Source organism: Somniosus microcephalus, chromosome 26 (genome assembly GCF_052327205.1).
Source record: "Somniosus microcephalus isolate GS21.2 chromosome 26, FLI_Smic_1.0, whole genome shotgun sequence".
Classification (NCBI taxonomy): Eukaryota; Metazoa; Chordata; class Chondrichthyes; order Squaliformes; family Somniosidae; genus Somniosus; species Somniosus microcephalus.
The window spans coordinates 8858944-8876911 of record NC_141012.1 but is presented as its reverse complement, the minus strand read 5'-3'; the positions used below and the strand labels follow the sequence as shown (position 1 = coordinate 8876911).

General features: G+C 46.5%; 1 protein-coding gene across 1 annotated transcript in view; it reads right to left on the bottom strand.

Annotated features, from left to right (window-relative positions):
- zbtb16a (zinc finger and BTB domain containing 16a) overlaps positions 1 to 17968 on the bottom strand; it is a 226134-nt gene that overhangs the window by 10585 nt on the left and 197581 nt on the right. Inside the window, exon 5 of the mRNA XM_085967786.1 lies at positions 13286 to 13456. Within this exon, the coding sequence (XP_085823912.1) occupies positions 13286 to 13456 (171 nt within the window). The remainder of the gene's footprint in view (positions 1 to 13285; positions 13457 to 17968) is intronic.

Genomic DNA, 17968 nt, shown 5'->3' with positions numbered 1-17968 from the left:
GTAATCAGCTGCTGTCGATTATTAATGAATAATTTCTCTCAGTAATATCTAATCTTGTTTATGCGTCTGATGATAATGCCATGGTATGTTCACCCACACCACCCCCCCCCCCCCCGAAACCCTGCGAGTATAATTTAGTGAAATGCAGTGGGCAGATGTGTTTTTCTTGTACCCTGTATATTCTAGCAGAGAGCAAGAGGCTGCCATGCGTGTAACGTTCTCTACATTTCAATATATTACTTAGTAGCTCTGGGTTTTAAACCATCAGCAGTGACCTACACTTTTCACTGCATTGATGTCAAACTGCATTGTGGCTTTGCATAAATTGCCCTTTTCCCGGATTCATGCTGTCAGTTCCTTTCTTCCGAGTGTTCTTTCTCTTTCCCCACACTGCCCCCGCCCCCTTCACTCTTTTAAAGCTGGTTACTGCAAGCAAATCTTTGAATCCGTGTTCATTGTAAGCTGGTCCAGGTAATCTGAAGCAATTTCTAAAAAGGTTCTTTTCACAGATCGTATTGTTGCACACCAGTGCGATTGGCTCAGATTTTATCCGATCATTTTTTTAATTATTTGATATGGAATTCATGTTCTGCACCCGTCATAGAATCTCAACAGCGAAGAATGAGGCCATTCGGCCCATCGTGCCTGTGCAAGAGCTGTACAATTAGTCCCACTCCCCCATCGCCACTTCAGCTAACAGCAGCTAACACTGTGCCGACTGTGGATTGAACTCGGGGGGGGGGGGGGGGGGGGGGGCTTCCCTGGTCTGTATGGTTCAGTCTTACACCGAGCGATGTGTCTGTACCCATTTAAAGTGACATTTTAAGCTCAGTGGTAGCACTCTTGCCTCCGAGTGAGAAGGTCGTAGGCTCGAGTCGCAGTCCCGGACTGGAGCACATACCCAGACGCAGTGTTGCATTTTCAGAGGCGCCGTCTTTCGGACGAGACGTTAAACCGAGGCCCCTTTGGTCGGTTCAGGTGCACGTAAAGAGCCCATAGCATTCTTCAAAGAAGAGCAGGAGGGCTTCTCCCAGTCCCCTGGCCAACTTTCAACCAACATCACCAAACACAGCTCAACTGTGTTAGGAGAAACTGTTTCCAGTGGCAGGAGGGTCAGTAACCAGAGGATACAGATTGAAGGTGATTGACAATTGATAAAGGAACCAGTGGCGACATGAGGACATTTTTTTTTAATACAAACACTGCGAGTTGTTGCGATCTGGAATGCGTTCCTTGAAAGGGCAGTGGAAACCGATTCAATAGTAACTTTCAAAAGGGAACTGGGTAAATACTTGAAAAGGAAAGAAGGTGCAGGGCTGTGGGGCAAGAGCAGGGGGAGTGGGATTAATTGGATATTTCCATCAAAGAGCCAGCACAGGTACGATGGGCCGAATGGCCTCCTCCTGTGCTGTATCAGTCTATGATTGTATGAACTAGCTACTCATCTCAACTGCCTTTGTGGGATCTTGCTATGGGTCAATTAGCTGCCAGGTTTGCCTACATAACAGCGACTACACTCCTAAAGTAATTAATTGGCTGTGAGCCGTTTTGAACACGTGACAGAAACTATACAAGACAAGTCTTTGAACCATCTGGAACACTTTGCTTTTTTAATGGATGTCTGTTTCCAGGGATATAGATTGATTCCTGTGACATCTGATGCCTGCCAGAGGGACGGGGTTTACTGGTACTGTCTGAATTTGATCCAAAACAGGTTTCACTGTAGTGTAAGCATTAGATAATTTGGTCAAGGGGAGAATTTTTTTTTTTTTTTTTTTTTTTTTTTTTATTTTTATTTTTTTTTTAAGAATAGCAAATTAAATACGCACAGTGATGCAATTATGTCTGCCAACCCATTTATTTGGGACAAGGGCTAAAAAGGGGAGAGTTTCCCCTTCAAAAATTGTATCGGCCCTGCAGGAGTTGTTGCTTGGTAATAATCAGTCTCAAACAGAAGTGAGAGCGGGGGATTCACACAAAAAAAAATCCAATATCTGGCATGTTAATGATGTCAAAGTGCTGCTTAACGAGCCCAACATTAAGTGTGCAGCAAAGGGGAACAATTAAGAGCCCCCTCCGACAGGCCGGAGATCGGCACCTGTGGCCCGCCCGGGCAGTGCATTACCTGCAGCAGCTGTCGCTGGGGCCGCAGCGACAGTCAACAAGCAGAAACACGGCATCGAGACAGATGAAGGTTTATTGCGCGATAAGCAGCATAAATCACAGATCCATCAATGCCAAGGGCTCCTGGCTGGTCTGCACAACCAGGCACAGTCTGCTGGCAGCAAATGCCACTCAACGAACGAACGGTCCCAGATTAAAGAGCGGGGCGAGTTTAAAGCCAGATCTGAGCAGCAAGGAGGTAGCGTGTCCCCCTTTGCTACAGTTGTTTAACTGCATCTGATCCGATATAAACATTCCAACGATATCCAAAAGCAGACACCACAGATCTGCTCTCTCTTTTGATTTTAAAAGAGACAAAATAAATCTAATTTCTCGCAGATTGGAGCTTAGTCCTCACAGAAACTTGAACTCATCCCAAAACTCTGCTACCGTGTCCTAACTCGCACCAAGTCCCGTTCGCCCATCACCCCTGTGCTCCCGGTTAAGCAACGCCCTGATTTTAAAATTCTCATCCTGGTTTTCAAATCCCTCCATGGCCTCGCCCCACCATATCCCTGTAACCTCCTCCAGCCCCACAACCCCGGGATCTCTGCGCTCCTCTAATTCTGGCCTCTTGCACATCCCCGATTTTAATCACTCCACCATTGGCAGCCATGCCTTCAGCTGCCAGGGCCCTAAGCTCTGGAATTCCCTCCCTAAACCTCTCCACCTCTCTCTCCTTCTTAAAGACCTCTTTGACCAAGCTTTTGGTCATTTGTCCTAATATCTCCTTATGTGGCTCGGTGTCAAATTTTGTTCGATAACGCTCCTGTGAAGCACCGTTGGAGGTTTTACTAGGTTAAAGGTGCTGTATAAATACAAATTGTTTTTGTAGTCACTAGTTGTCTGTCGCGTGTGGGAAAGCCTTGGAAGAACCAAGCACAATGGGTGATAAGTTATTTAGGAAAGTCTTTAAGAACAGAAGGAAAAGTGAAGGATGAGAAAAGGTCCACTAGAGCTCAACTCTCCAGCCAACGTTTATCTCTGGTTTCAAACCAAGAACATCTTGCACTTGAAGCAATCGTGATAACGACACTGCAGGAACTACGTTTACTCATGCTCCACATGAAGAAACATCGAGGGTGCAAGGTCACCAGCACGATATCATATTTATACCATATTTAATCCTCAGAGGTTTGATTTTTTAAAACGCAGATCTTGCATTTATATAGCACCTTTCACAACCCCAGGATATCCCAAAGGTCTTCACATCCAACTATAAGTGCATTCACTGTTGTAATGTAGGCTAATTTGGCAGCCAATTTGCACACAGCGAAGTCCCACAAAGAGCAATAACATAATGAGCAGTTGTAGTGATGTTGGTTGAGGGATAAATATTGGCCAGGACACTGGGGAGAACCCCTCTGATCTTCTTTGAAATACACTCCAGTGAGCAGGCAGGCAGACAGGGCCTCGGTTCAATGCCTCGGCTGAAAGTCGGCACCTCTGACAGTGCAGCACTCCTTCAGTACTGCCCTGGAGTGTCAGCCTCAATTATCTGAAGTGGGCTGTGAACCCTTTACCTGCTGACTCAGAGGCTGCCTCCCCAGAAGTACGTAAAAGATCCCGTGGCACTCTTCAAAGAGCAGGGGAGTTAGCCCCGGTATCCTGGCCAATATTTATCCCTCAACCACTAATACAAAAAACAGATTATTTGGTCATTATCTCATTGCTGTTTGTGGGAGCTTGCCGTGAGCAAATTGCATTTCCTACATTACAACAGTGACTATGCTTCAAAAATACTTCATTGGCTGTAAAGCGCTTTGGGACGTCTGGAGGTCATGCAAGGCGCTATATAAATGCAACTTCTTTCATTTTATTTCTGTCTGCTAAGCAGGCTGCCGTGCGCCGAGACGACATTTCACTCACATGCGCAGTCAGTATCATCCAGCAGACGCACAGAACTCGCTCCCCATTGTCTGCGCTGACCCCCATGTGAGGAGCACCAGATACAGACAGTCACCATCACCAAGTCTTCAAATGCAGACGGCTAGAATCTGACTGCACGACTCGAGAAATTTGGGAACGCAACACAACGGAGATACAAATATTGCATTGTGTTTGACTGCACAGGCCAATTTAAATCATAGAATGATGAGGCCATTCGGCCCATCATGCCTGTGCTGGCTCTTTGAAAGCGCAGTCCAATCAGTCCTCATTCCCCCCTGCTCGTTTCCCTATTACCCCTGCAAATGTTTTCCCTTCAAGTATTTATCCAATTCCCTTTTGAAAGTTACTATTGAATCTGCTTCCACCGCCCATTCAGGCAGCGCGATCCAGATCACAACAACTCGCTGCGTAAAAAAAATGCTCCTTATCTCGCCTCTGGCTCTTTTGCCAATTACCTTCAATCGGTGTCCTCTGGTTACCCACCCTCCTGCCAGTGGAAACAGTTTCTTCCTTATTTACTCTATCAAAACCCTTCATGATTTTTAACACCTCTATTGAACCTCCCCTTATAACCTTCTCTGCTCTAAGGAGAGCAACCGCAGCTTCTCTAGTCTCTCCGCGTTCTACTAAATCTTCTCTGCACCCTCTCCAAGGCCTTGACATCCTTTTACGATTTTTAAAGCTTCTCAATAGTCCTTGTGTATTGAACTGGCATAACTATCAGGAAATAGGGAGGTCACATATTACTTGGGAAATAAAAATCTAAATGGGGTAGAGGAGCAAAGGGATCTCGGAGTGCAAATACACAAATCACAAAGTATTGACACAGGTCAACAAGGCCATAAAAAGAAAGCAAACCAAGCACTAGGGATTATTTCTAGAGGGATAGAATTGAAAAGTAGGGGAGTTATGCTAAACCTGTATTGAACCTTGGTTAGACCACACTTGGAGTACTGCGTGCAGTTCTGGTCACCATATTATAAAAAGGATATAGAGGCACTGGAGAGGGCGCAGAAAATATTTACAAGGATGATACCAGAAATGCGAGGGTATATTTATCAGGAATGGATGAACAGGCTGGGTCTCTTTTCTCTTGAAAAGAGAAGGCTGGTGACCTAACAGAGGTCTTTAAAATTATGAAAGGTTTTGATAGAGTGGATACAGAGAGAATGTTTCCACTTGTGGGGAAGAGCAAAACTAGAGGCCATCAATGTAAGATAGTCACCAAGAAATCCAACAGGGAATTCAGAAGAAACGTCTTTACCCAAAGAGTGGTGAGAATGTGGAACTCGCTACCACAGGGAGTGGTTGAAGTGAATAGTATAGATGCATTTAAGGGGCGGTTAGATAGCATATGACGGAGAAGGAAATAGAGGGTTATGCTGAGAGTTAGATGAGGAAAGACGGGAGGAGGCTCGAGTGGAGCAGAAACACCGGAATGGACTGGTTGGGCTGAATGGCCTCTTTCTGTGCCGTATATCCGATGTAGGAAAGTTTGAACATGTTGGGGCTCTTTTCTCTAGAAAAGGGAAGGCTGAGGGGTGACCTGATCGAAGTCTTTCAGGTTATGAAAGGGTTTAATAGGGTAGACATAAAGATGATATTTCCACTCGCAGCACAGGGGTGGGGGGAGGAGACCAGAACTAGGGGCCATAAATATAAGATAGTCACTAATAAATCCAACAAGGAATTCAGGAGAAACTTCTTTACCCAGAGAGTGGTGAGAATGTGGAACTTGCTACCACAGGGAGTAGTTGAGGTGATTAGCCTAGATATATTTAAGGGGAAGCTAGATAGAATCATAGAATGGTTACAGCACAGAAGGAGGCCATTTGGCCCGTCGAGCCCGTGCCGGCTCTTTGCAAGAGCACTTCAGCTAGTCCCACTCCCCCGCCCTTTCCCCGTAGCCCTGCAAATTTTTTCCTTCAGGTACTTATCCAACTCCTTTTTGAAAGCCACAATTGAATCTCCCTTCACCACCCTTTCAGGCAGTGCGTTCCAGATCATAACCACTCGCTGCGTAAAAAAGTTTTTCCTCATGTCGCCTTTGGTTCTTCTGCCAATCACCTTAGATCTGTGTCCTCTGGTTCTCGACCCTTCCGCCAATGGGAACAGTTTCTCTCTCTCTACTCTGTCTAGACCCATCATAATTTTGAATACCTCTATCAAATCTCCTCTCAACCTTCTCTGCTCTAAGGTGAACAACCCCAGCTTCTCCAGTCTATCCATGTAACTGAGGTCCCTCATCCCTGGAATCATTCTCTTAAATCTTTTCTGTACCCTCTCTAAGGCCTTCACATCTTTCCTAAAGTGCGGTGCCCAGAATTGGATACAATACTCCAGGTGAGGCCAAACCAATGTTTTATAAAAGGTTCATCATAACTTCCTTGCTTTTGTACTCTATGCATCTCTTTATGAAGCCCAGGATCCCGTATGCTTTTTAACCGCTTTCTCAACCTGCCCCGTCACCTTCAACAATTTGTGCACATATACCCCCAGGTCTCTCTTTAGGATTGTACCCTTTAGATAATCACGAGGGAGAAAGGAATAGACGGCTATGTTGAAGGGGTTAGATGAGAAAGGGTGGGAAGGAGGCTCATGTGGAGCATAAACACTGGCACAGACCAGTTGGGCCGAATGGCCTGTTTCTGTGCTCTAAAGACTAAGTAAATATTTTTCTCCGCCACCCCTCAAGCAGCTAACCACTAAATCACAGTGCATCCTTTTTAACAAGCCTGGTTTGGTAATCGTGGTATCTCAGCTACCACATATTTTGTACTTCACGGAAAGATTACAGGCCACCACGTGTCTCACCTCGCGTAGGGCAGATTTTGATCCCTTCTTGGAAGGAGCTTGGCTCGGCGGGCAACTTATTTCCACCCACCCCCCCACCCGCCGACCCCGAGATAAGCATGACAATTTTATTTGGATTTGGCCACTTGCTGCGGTCTGTTGATAAAACAGCATTTTATCAGCTCCAGGCAGCTGTGATACGCACTGGACTGTCTGAAGAGAACAGACCACAATAAAACAGCACATCTGAAAAAAGTGTGCAGTATGCAGCGCCTACTTGGTGGGAGAGGGTAGGTGAGTGGGAAGACACAGAACACCACCACTTATCGAGCTTCCCCTTAAATATATCTCGGCTATTCACGTCAACCACTCCATGTGGTAGCGAGTTCCACATTTTAACCACTTTCTGGGTAAAGAAGTTTCTGCTATATTCCTCATCAGATTTATTGGTGACGATCTTATATTTATGACCCCTAGTTCTGGTCTCCCCTGTGAGTAAAAACATCATCTCTACGTCGACCCTTTCATACTGTTAAAGACCTCGATCAGGTCACTCCCTCAGCGTTCCCTTTTCTAGAGAAAAGAGCCCTAGCCTGTTCAATCTTTCACATTCCATACCTCACATTATCCTCAAGATGAGGTGCACTCAAGATTACACGCAGCTATTCCCCTACTCTCCCACCTTCAAATTTCTCAATTCTTCTACCAAAGAGTCACAACGGCACAGAGGGAGGCCATTTGGCCCATCGAGTCCGTGCCGGAGTTCTGATTGCAGAATATTTCTTTTGCTCCATGTACACGAGAATCAAACTTGCATCGAAAGCAATCTTGCAGAACTATGGAACTCTCCGTGCATTCACATTACATTCAGGCCCACGAGTTAATGATGCTCTGGGAAAGTCAAACTCTGTTCCTATTAAATGGGATGGCGGGAGTTTTACCAATATTTTGGGGAACCCGAATCTTTCTACTTGGCCATGAAACCGTAAAAAAAAGTGGCTTTGCCTGTAATATACAAAGTGGCTGTTCTTCCTCATCATCAGACCCATTGGTTCACAGGGACTGAGTAAGTCAAGTTCCGTTTTCATTACATGGGAGTGGGTTGTTTTACTGGTGATCTGCTGATCACATTCTACTATCTCACGATAGGCGAAAACCCTCGACTATATCCCGTGCAAATGGAAGCTCCAAAGCTCAGGAGTGGGGCGTCCCAACACATAAGGCTGCCGACTGTGATTGGACGCATCCCGGGAGGTTTAGTCACACGACGCAGGGGACTGAGCGACTCCAAACACATTTACTGTGGAACAAGCTTATTTGTCAGCAGTTTCCTCTCCTGAAGTTCTCGGATGGCGTAATATTTCATTTGATTTATGCAGGCGAGAATCAAACTTGCATCAAAAGCAATATTTCGGAATTACCAGCGCATTTACATCACGTTCAGGCCCATGGGTTAACGATGTTCTGCGTAAGTCAAAACTCCATTTCTATTAAATGGGATTCCAGGTGTTGCCTTGATGTTTCAAACAGTGGCTGGACTACGGAGTCTCCTGGAATGTATGAACCCTTAGCAAGAAGCTGGCAACAAGATAAATCTGATTCACCATTATTCATTGAGAATTCCTTATAATTTCTCAAAAATCATGGAACAAATTAAATGGAAATTGAGGTCCAAGTAGAAGAGGCACAGCGACACAGAGGGAGGCAGATGGGGAGGGGAGACTAGGCAAGGAGCCATTTTGCAGAGGTTCCCAAATTATGAGATATGGTTCATTCTTTCGAAGGACATTGGAAGCTGCAAAGAGGAAGATGGGGCTGGAGGGAAACATGGCCGATGGTCAGGCGCGGCCATGTTGCCACGGCAATCTGCTAAGGAAGACAACTAGTGCAATCGTGAAGAAACTGAGCTGAATTCCACCCCCCAATTGCTCAAAATATCGCAGCACTTTCAAGGTGCAAGAGAACCCTTATCTTCAAGAAAACAGCTATTACCTTCTCCAACACTGGCACGAGAAGGGAAGATCCACAAACACAGTTCTCCATTTGTTTGGCTCGCAATATGTCGCCAGACCCAACATGGGCCTGTTGGAAGGTCCAACAGGAACGGAGCCCTAAGTTTTTGCACCAATAATTCGCACAAGAAAACAAAAGTTTGCATCCGGAATGTCAGAATTCACAAGCCTTACAATGTGCACGGAAGTCAGTGATCATGCAATCATGTCGCCAAAGTAAAACCGCATTTGATGGAGCTAAAGTTTAAGAAAACAGCACGAGTGCAAATTATAAAGAATTGCGCAGTCATTCGTTCCACAAGGTTGGTTTGAGGGGACCACTGGTTGTGCAGCTGCTCGTCTTGATGCAATTGCAGCGTTGAAAAGAAAATGGGCAAAATGTTCAATAAAAGTTCATTATTGCGCTGGAGAATGAGGTATTTACAATTTCTGAAGGGCAACCGAGTTCTTAAGTGGTGCTCAACTCTGTTTAAGACACTAACTTCACCAGAGGGAGTCGGTTTGCTTTTTAATGAAGGGACGCTGTCGTTACCCTCAGAGATCTCTGCGCTCCTCCAATTCTGGCCTCTTGAGCATCCCCGATATAATCGCTCCATCATTGGCGGCCGTGCCTTCAGCTGCCAAGGCCCTAAGCTCTGGAATTCCCTCTCGAAAGCTCTCCACCTTTAAGACACTCCTTAAAACCTACCTCTTTGACCAAGCTTTTGGTCACCTGCCCTAATATCTCATGTGTCTCGGTGTCAAATTTTGTTTGGTAACGCTCCTATGAAGCGCCGTGGGAAATTTTACTACATTAAAGGCGGTGTAAATACAAGTTGTTGTTGGTCATGAGAAAGAGTTTGATGAACAAACATATGCAGCAAGTCATGTCGCTGTGATGCGACCTCTCCTGCTCCAGGTTTACCAAACATTTTTTTTTTCTGAATGCCTTCAACCAAGTCGGTACAAACTTGATGTGAGTGCAAACTGAACCAATTCGGCATCTCATCGTGATGATGATGATGGGCGGGGCGGGCGGGGAGGAATAGAACTTGGGGGTGAATTTGGACATGGGCGGGAAAACAAAACAGGCGGATTCGCATGGGCCGAACTTTTTACAACACGCCTGATATTCAGTACTACTGAAGTTAACGGAACTGAACAACGGGCAGGGCATACAACGGGTGACCAATGCGATACCAGTAGTTTTGCATCTCCCTCCAATATCCAATTTCACCCTGCTTGTGTTACATAGAAACATAGACGATAGGAGCAGGAGGAGGCCATTCGACCCTTCGAGCCTGCACCGCCATTTAATGAGATCATGGCTGATCATCCAAATTCAGTACTCTGTCCCTGCTTTCTCCCCATATCCCTTTAGCCTTAAGAAATATATCTAACTCCTTCTTGAATATATTTAATGAATTGGCCTCAACTGCCTTCTGTGGTAGAGAATTCCACAGGTTCACCACTCTCTGGGTGAAGAAATTCCTCATCTCTGTCCTAAATGGCTTACCCCTTATCTTTAGACTGTGACCCCTGGTTCTGGATTCCCCCGCCATCGGGAACATCCTTCCTGCATCTAGTCTGTCTAGTCCTGTTAGAATTTTATAAGTTTCAATTCTCCTTTGGTGTGTTGTGTGGGACATCACCAAGGTTGAAAAGATTAGCAGAGAAGTTGGGGTACATCAAGTGATTGTTGGAAGGCTTGAAGGTAGTAGACTGAGGAGTTGCATAGATTCATGGTGCTGGGAAAGAGTGGTGTAGAGCAGGAGAAAGAATGGTGTGTCTTGATTTAAATATTCGAGGATGTGGGTCAAGTGTGTTATATTCGCTAAACATTCAAGCATGATCAGCCCCAACACCAGCAGCACCAACAACAACACCAACCTTCTCCGCAATCACCTGCTGCTGCACAGGACACAGGGCATCAGCACCCGACCACATTGCTGCCCGGGACGCCAGGGATGGCCTCACCATGGCCAGATTTACTTCACTTGCGCCAGATTGGCACCACCCCACACCAACACCATAAAGCATCCCTACAATGCCCAATCCATCCCTTTCACACTCATCACCATTGCGGGGGGTACCGTTATGTCTCACCATTTACTGCAACTCACTAAGCCACTTCCAAAGGTGCACACAGATCTGTCCAAGAACGCAAAGTGTTCAAAATAAAGATTTCAATGTTTGACGCCATATTAACAGAAACTTTACATGAACATTGCATAAAACACCCAAGTGCCTACCCTTGTGTGTTGTTAGTTGGTATGATTACACTAGGATGAAGGCGAGTGTGAGGGGTGGCTAGTGAGATGGGGATGTGATAATGTAGATAGAGAGGGATGGGTGGAGGTCCAAGGTAAGTTGGTGCGAGTAAGGATGTGCAGGAGTAGGGTAGGGAAGGCAAGGCAGAGTGATGGGGATGTGATGAGAGGCACAGCAGGATAAGGTTGAGTGTGGCGTTGTACTAACGTCTCATGATCTAATGAGATCGTTGAAACATTTGCGGCACTGCAGCCTGGTCCTCCTCATGACATCCCTGCTTGTGCCCTCCTGTGCAATGTGCAACCAGGCTGTGTTGGTCTCCTGGGGAGGTCTCTTCTGCCCATGGGAAGGGAAGAGGACCTCCCTGCGTGCTGTGACTCCCTCCATATGGGTGCAGCCCTGTGCCAGAAATGCAGGCATTGTCAGTGTTTGCAGCACCTCAATGCTGTAGAACACTGACAACACAATGTCAAGGCATATATGGCCATGGTCCCTTTAAGGAAACCGGCTGATGACTTGTCATGAAATGACGCTTCCTCTAATTGGGTCGGGTAACGCGCTGGGTGGGCTCAACAAGCCCAATCAATGGAAAGCCATTTTACAGTGGGATGGAGCCAGCAGTGGGGCTGCGACCCGCCACTGACAGCGCCCGCCACGGACCAGCCGAGGTAAGTAAAATCGCAGCCAGACACCCCGACTGGACAGTGCCTCAGCCTGGAGATGTGAATCAGCGCAGAGAGCAACTCTCCCCTTGCCCCTCCCAGCAAAGAACCAAAGCTCATCATGGCATAAAGATAAGGCTGTGAAATGGTGTATAAAATTATGAGGGGCCGAGATAGAGTGGATAGGAAGGACCTACTTCCCTCGGCAGAGAGGTCAATAACCAGAGTGCATAGATTTAAAGTAATTGGTAGAAGGATTAGAGGGGAGTTGAGGAGAACTTTTTTCACCCAGAGGGTGGTGGGGGTCTGGAACTCACTGCCTGAAAGGGTGGTAGAGGCAGAGACCTTCATCACATTTAAAAAGTACTTGGATATGCACTTGAAGTGCCGTAACCTACGGGGCTACGGACCAAGAGCTGGAAAGTGGGATTAGGCTGGAGAGCTCTATCTGCCGGTACAGACACGATGGGCCGAATGGCCTCCTTCTGTGCAGTAAATTTCTATGACGCTATGAAATGATTGGAAGTTTCATCACACACTCTGTGCAAATTGGTCTGTCCAGGGTTTAAGTGTGAATTGCCAGCGATTGCATTAATTGTTTCTATTAAATGAAACATTCAATTTCTATCGTGTTAATTGCCACTTTAAGCATTTCAGATGGGACCTGGTTCAATGTTCAGTTGTTGGTCTGTGTCATCATAACTGCGGGCTTCGTTTCCAAGCTGCTTAAGCAGCGGAATGTCTTTGGCATGTTATGTTATGCATGTACAATATTAAAATCAATATATAAAGTCTTGGGCCTTATCATCATGTGTTACTTGTTCCATGTACAAAAGCAATCTTGCAATACAAGATAGAAATCTAGTTATTTAACGCTGATTGGGCTCCCAGCTAGTCTAAAGCCAAGGTTCTCGTTAAATAAATGGGCCCACATGGCTACAGGTGGCTCCTCTCTTTAATGATCATTGGATTATCTACCGAGGGCAGCAGGGGCCCAAAAATTCACTTTGAAGTGCAGGAAATGTGGCAGCTGTTTTGCGCAGAGCAGTGGGATCTTGAGGGCAGATGGAAGCTTGGTTTAACGTCTCATCTTAAAGACAGCAGTTCTGACAGTGCAGCACTCCCTCGGTACTGGCACTAGGAGTGCCAGCCTAGATTCTGTGTTTAAGTCTCTCAGCGGGACAACCTTCTGACTCAGAGGCAAGCGTGCGGCCCACTGAGCCACGGTTGACACCAGTAATCAAAGACTCCTAGCTCTTCTTGGGAGCCCCTCACCTCATCATCAGTCTCTCGCAGTTAACGGCTAACTTTGCATCACCTAACCGCTACTTCTCAATTGATCTTGCCTCCTCTCGGCCTTGCTGGTGTCCTGCTCTGTAAGCCTCGCACCGCCCCCCCTCCCTTCAGCAGGGGCTCCTCGATTTGAGGAAGAGCTGGCTTTGGCAGGAGCCGTCGCCGTATTCTGTTCCTGTGGAAGAAGAGGCAACAAGAGTGCGGTGGATCGGAACTCCGTACCTGTGTGCGACCGGAGATGGCGTTTCAGTGCTGTGTGACTCGGGAAAGTTCGATTACATTCACTGCAGATGTAGCTGCGGACTCCGGCGTGCACCTCCATGTGCTGCTGCAACGCGATCTGTGTCTGGAAACGCTTCCCGCAGAGCAAGCAGAAGACCGCCATGTCAGTACCTGTCGAGCAACACAAAGAAAAAAAGAGGCGTTGGTTAAAATAAAAAGTAATGGGCCCGGATCTTGCTGATTAAATCCGCATACTGACGTAAGAAAACTACTAGGCACTTGGTCTGAGCGTTAAACAGGGCTTTAATCAACTGTTTCACAACATGGAGATCTAGTTGCGTCCTTCACTAGTTCCTGTTAAAGAATGTCCTGAGCAAGCTGGGCCCATGCCCGAGTATTTATACTCTCCCTGGGCAGCGCCACCAGCAGGCCGCCCAGTATTATTACAGAAGTCATTTTCACATGAATGACAAGATTCATGTCACACACCGTTATCAATGCTCAAAATCGGCCGGCAAGATCAGGGGACTGGGAGATACGCCGCCGGTTGCGAATTTCCAGATCCTGGTCGTTTTAAGCCGTTCGCTTCACACACACGGCATCGGGCCCTCAGCCTCCCCATTGTTTTTAGGAACTTGCTGGATTTGCACATTAATTGCCCGTCAAACTCACCGCAGAAATTGGCGTCTGTTAATTTACACTGTTAATCAGCAGAACGATGGACTTGCATTTCTGTAGCACCTTTCACACCCTCAGGACGTCCCAAAGTGCTTCACAGCCAACGAAGTACTTTTGAAAAGCAGTCGGTGTTGTAATGTGGGGGGGGGGGGGGGGGGACTTGTGTTTTAAACCACGGAAGATTAAAGTCACCTTTACCGAGCTAAGCTTTTTGCAGTTTAACCTTTTGAGTTGTGTCTCAGTGGGCAGCACTCTTGCCTCGGAGTCAGAAGGCTGTGGGTTCAAGTCTCACTCCAGAGACTTGAGCACATAAAGCTAGGCTGACACTCCCAATGCAGTGCTGCACTGTCGGAGGTGCCGTCTTTCGGATGAGACGTTAAACCGAGGCGCCGTCTGCCCTCTCGGGTGGACGTAAAAGATCCCGTGGCACTATTTCGAAGAGGAGCAGGGGAGTTATCCCCGGTGTCCTGGCCAATATTTATCCCTCAACCAACATCACTAAAACAGATTATCTGGTCATTGTCACATTGCTGTTTGTGGGAGCTTGCTGTGCGCAAATTGGCTGCTGCGTTTCCTACATTACAACAGTGATTGCACTTCAAATACTTCATTGGCTGTAAAGCGCTTTGAGATGTCCGGTGGTCGTGAAAGGCGCTATATTAAAAAAAAGATAAAAAGAATTCCCTGCCTAAACCTCTCCGTCTCTCTATCCTCCTTTAAGACGCTCCTTTTTTCTACCTCTTTGACCAAGCTATTGGTCATCTGCCCTAATTTCTCCTAATGCGGATTGGCGTCAAATCTTGTTTGATAATCACTCCTGTGAAGCGCCTTGGGGCGTTTTGCTAAGTTAAAGGTGCTATATTAATACAAGTTGTTGTTGTTGTAAATACACACAAATTCATTGGAAAAACATCAGTTAACGTGAAAATGTCTCATTTATTGGGGTCACTCGTTGATTTTCACTGGGAATAATTATTACTGAATGATACAGCAGAGTCTGGCAGATTCTGTACTTTGCGAAATAAAATGGTCCCCCTTTAATCCTCTCCTTTCCCCCGAGTGCAAGGACAGAGTACAGCTCAGAGGCCATCAGCTCCTCACTGAAATAACCATTCTTCATGACTAAACCTAGGCAGAGTACAGACAAGCTGTTTAGCCATGGGGGCCATCACAGCCACACCGCACCCGACCCGGTTGGCACCAAGTGCGTTTGCCAGCAGTTAACAATAGCTAGTGATCGGGAGCTGGGATCACTACATAGCGATTACATAGTATCTACAGCACAGGAACAGGCCATTTGACTCAACAGGTCTGTGCCGGTGTTTATGCTGCACACCAGCCTCCTCCCACCATTCACATATCCTTCTATTCCTTTCTCCCGCATGTGTTGATCTATTTTTCCCCATAAATGCATCTCTGCTGTTCACCTCAACTTCTCCCTGTGGTAGCAAGTTCCACATTCCAACCACCCTCTGAGCAAAGAGGTTTCGCCTGAATTCCCGATTGGATTTATTAGTGATTACCTTACATTTATGAACCCCTAGTTCTGGTCTCCCCCACAAGTGGAAACAACATCTCTACATCTACCCTATCAAACCCCTTCATAATGTTAAAGACCTCGCTCAGGTCACCTCGGCCTTCTCTTCTCCCTTCTCCCTTCACATTATCTGAGATGATAGGCCAAGTGCTATGAAGAGAGACCCAGCCTGTTCGATCTTTCCTCATGGGTACAACCTCTTGGTTCTGGTATCATTCTAGTAAAGTGCCGGGTACTGTAGCATAGTGGTTATGCTAATGGGCCAATGATTCATGAGACGCGAGTTCAAATCCCACCACGGCAGCTGGGGAATTTAAATTCCGTTAATTAAATAAATCTGGAATTAAAAGCCAGTATCAGTAATGGTGACCATGAAACTATTGGATTGTCATAAAATCCCATCGGCTTCACTAATGTCCTTCAGGGAAGGAAATCTACTGTCCTTACCTGGTCTGGCCTATATGTGACTCCAGACCCACAGCAATGTGGTTGACTCTTAACTGCCCTCTGAAATGGCCTCGCAAGCCACTCAGTTGCACCTAACTACTGCAGCAGATCAATAAGTTGGCTCACCACCACCTTCTCAAGGGCAATAAATGCTGGCCTTGCCAGCGACACCCACATCCTGTGAATGAACAGTGTTAAAGAATCCTTTTGTACCCTCTCCAGTGCCTTTCTAGAATATGGAGACCAGAACTGTGCACAGCACTCCAAATGCAATCAGGAGCCAGGATCAGTAGGTAGGATCAGGAGCAGAAACCCCGGCTGATATTTCCTTTCCATGGTCCAGCGATACGGAGATACCATTACCATTACCTCAGGCTAGAGCTAGAACCGGGCCTTTGATGGTTCTGGGCCGCACCGAGCCGTGCAATCATCATCTGAGCCACTAGGGGGAGCGGAACTAAAGTGGGAGAAAAATCGCAGAGAAACGAAAAAGTATTTCTCAAACTCATTAAAACCGTACAACATTCTGTCAGAAATGTATTCCGCCGTCGCTGCATCGGTGTTCATTGCTTCTGCTGTTTATTGGCCGGTTGATGCGCTTTAAGTGGACACTGGGGTGACTGAATTAGTTTATCTTTTAAAGGTAATGCGATAGCAGACCTGTGGGAAAAGGAGACAGGAAACGGAGAAGATAGTTCTGTCACAGTGTCCGCGCACTAATTGGAAGGATGCACAACAATAAGTAGCTGGAGCTCGGGGAGTCTCAGCGCAATGACCAGCCTCAATGCTTCAGGTCGTTCCAGTTAAAAAAGGGACAGGGTCGTCACGTGACAGTAGCAGCCTGGCAACGCACCTTCTGCTTTCACATTCCCACACAACACACCAAAGCAGGACTGTCCGACAGACACTCCCTCTCCCAGCCTCCAGCCCCTCGCTGTACTGCAACCGCTCTCTATTTTGATACAACGGGGCCGAACGGGTTAAATTATGAGGACATGTTGCACAGACTAGGCTTGTATTCCCTCAAGTATAGAAGATCTAATTGAGGTTTTTAAGATGATTAAAGGGATTGATAGGGTGGAGAGAGAATGAATCGATTTCCTCTGGGTTGGGGGGGGGGGGGGGTGAAGAGTCGAGAACAAGGGGGCACAACCTTAAAATTAGAGCCAGGCTGTTCAGGGATGAAGTCAGGAAGCACTTCTTCACACAAAGGGTGGTGGAAATCTGGAACTCTCTCCCCCAAGAAGCTATCAAGGCTGGGGGGGTCAATCGAAAATGTCAAAACCGAGATTGATAGATTTTTATTAAGCAGGTGTATTAAGGGTTACAGAACCAAGGCGGGTAGATGGAGTTAAGATACAGATCATCAGTGATCTAACTGAATGGAGGATCAGGATTGAGGGGCTGAATGGCCTCCTCCTGTTTCTGTATTCCTACGTCGTTGTTTAAGCTTTAAATCTGTCCTCTCAAACACATCACCTCCTCCCTATGTATTTGCTGCATTGTAATAAGGACTCGGTGCACTCTACTATTCTAATTCCCCCCCCCCCCTCCCCCAGGACCTCAAAACTTGGGACTCCTTATTTCCCCTTGGTCTTCCCTCTCCCATGCAATCTACAAGGCTTTTGAATCCAATGCTTGGTGTCACCCTAACCACTACCTCTAGGTTGAACTCATCTCTCCTACTCCTTTTAATCTTGGTGATGTGCTGCATCACGAGCTCTTCGAGTGGACTCCTCAGAGAATTTCACCTTCTCTATATGATGCCATCAAGAGCCACCTTGCAAACAAGTGAATTGAAACCCTTCAGGCTTGAATTGACACTGCGCGAGTTTTAATCTACAATCACTCCGTGTGCCCATGAAATCTTTGTCCACTATTTTAAAAAGGAAGTATCGAATAATTTATTTCGAACTTACATTTATATAGCGCCTTTAACGTAGGAAAACATCCCAAGGCACTTCACTAAGCGTCATCAGACAAAACAAGGCGATATTAGGGCAGGTGACCAAATGCTTGGC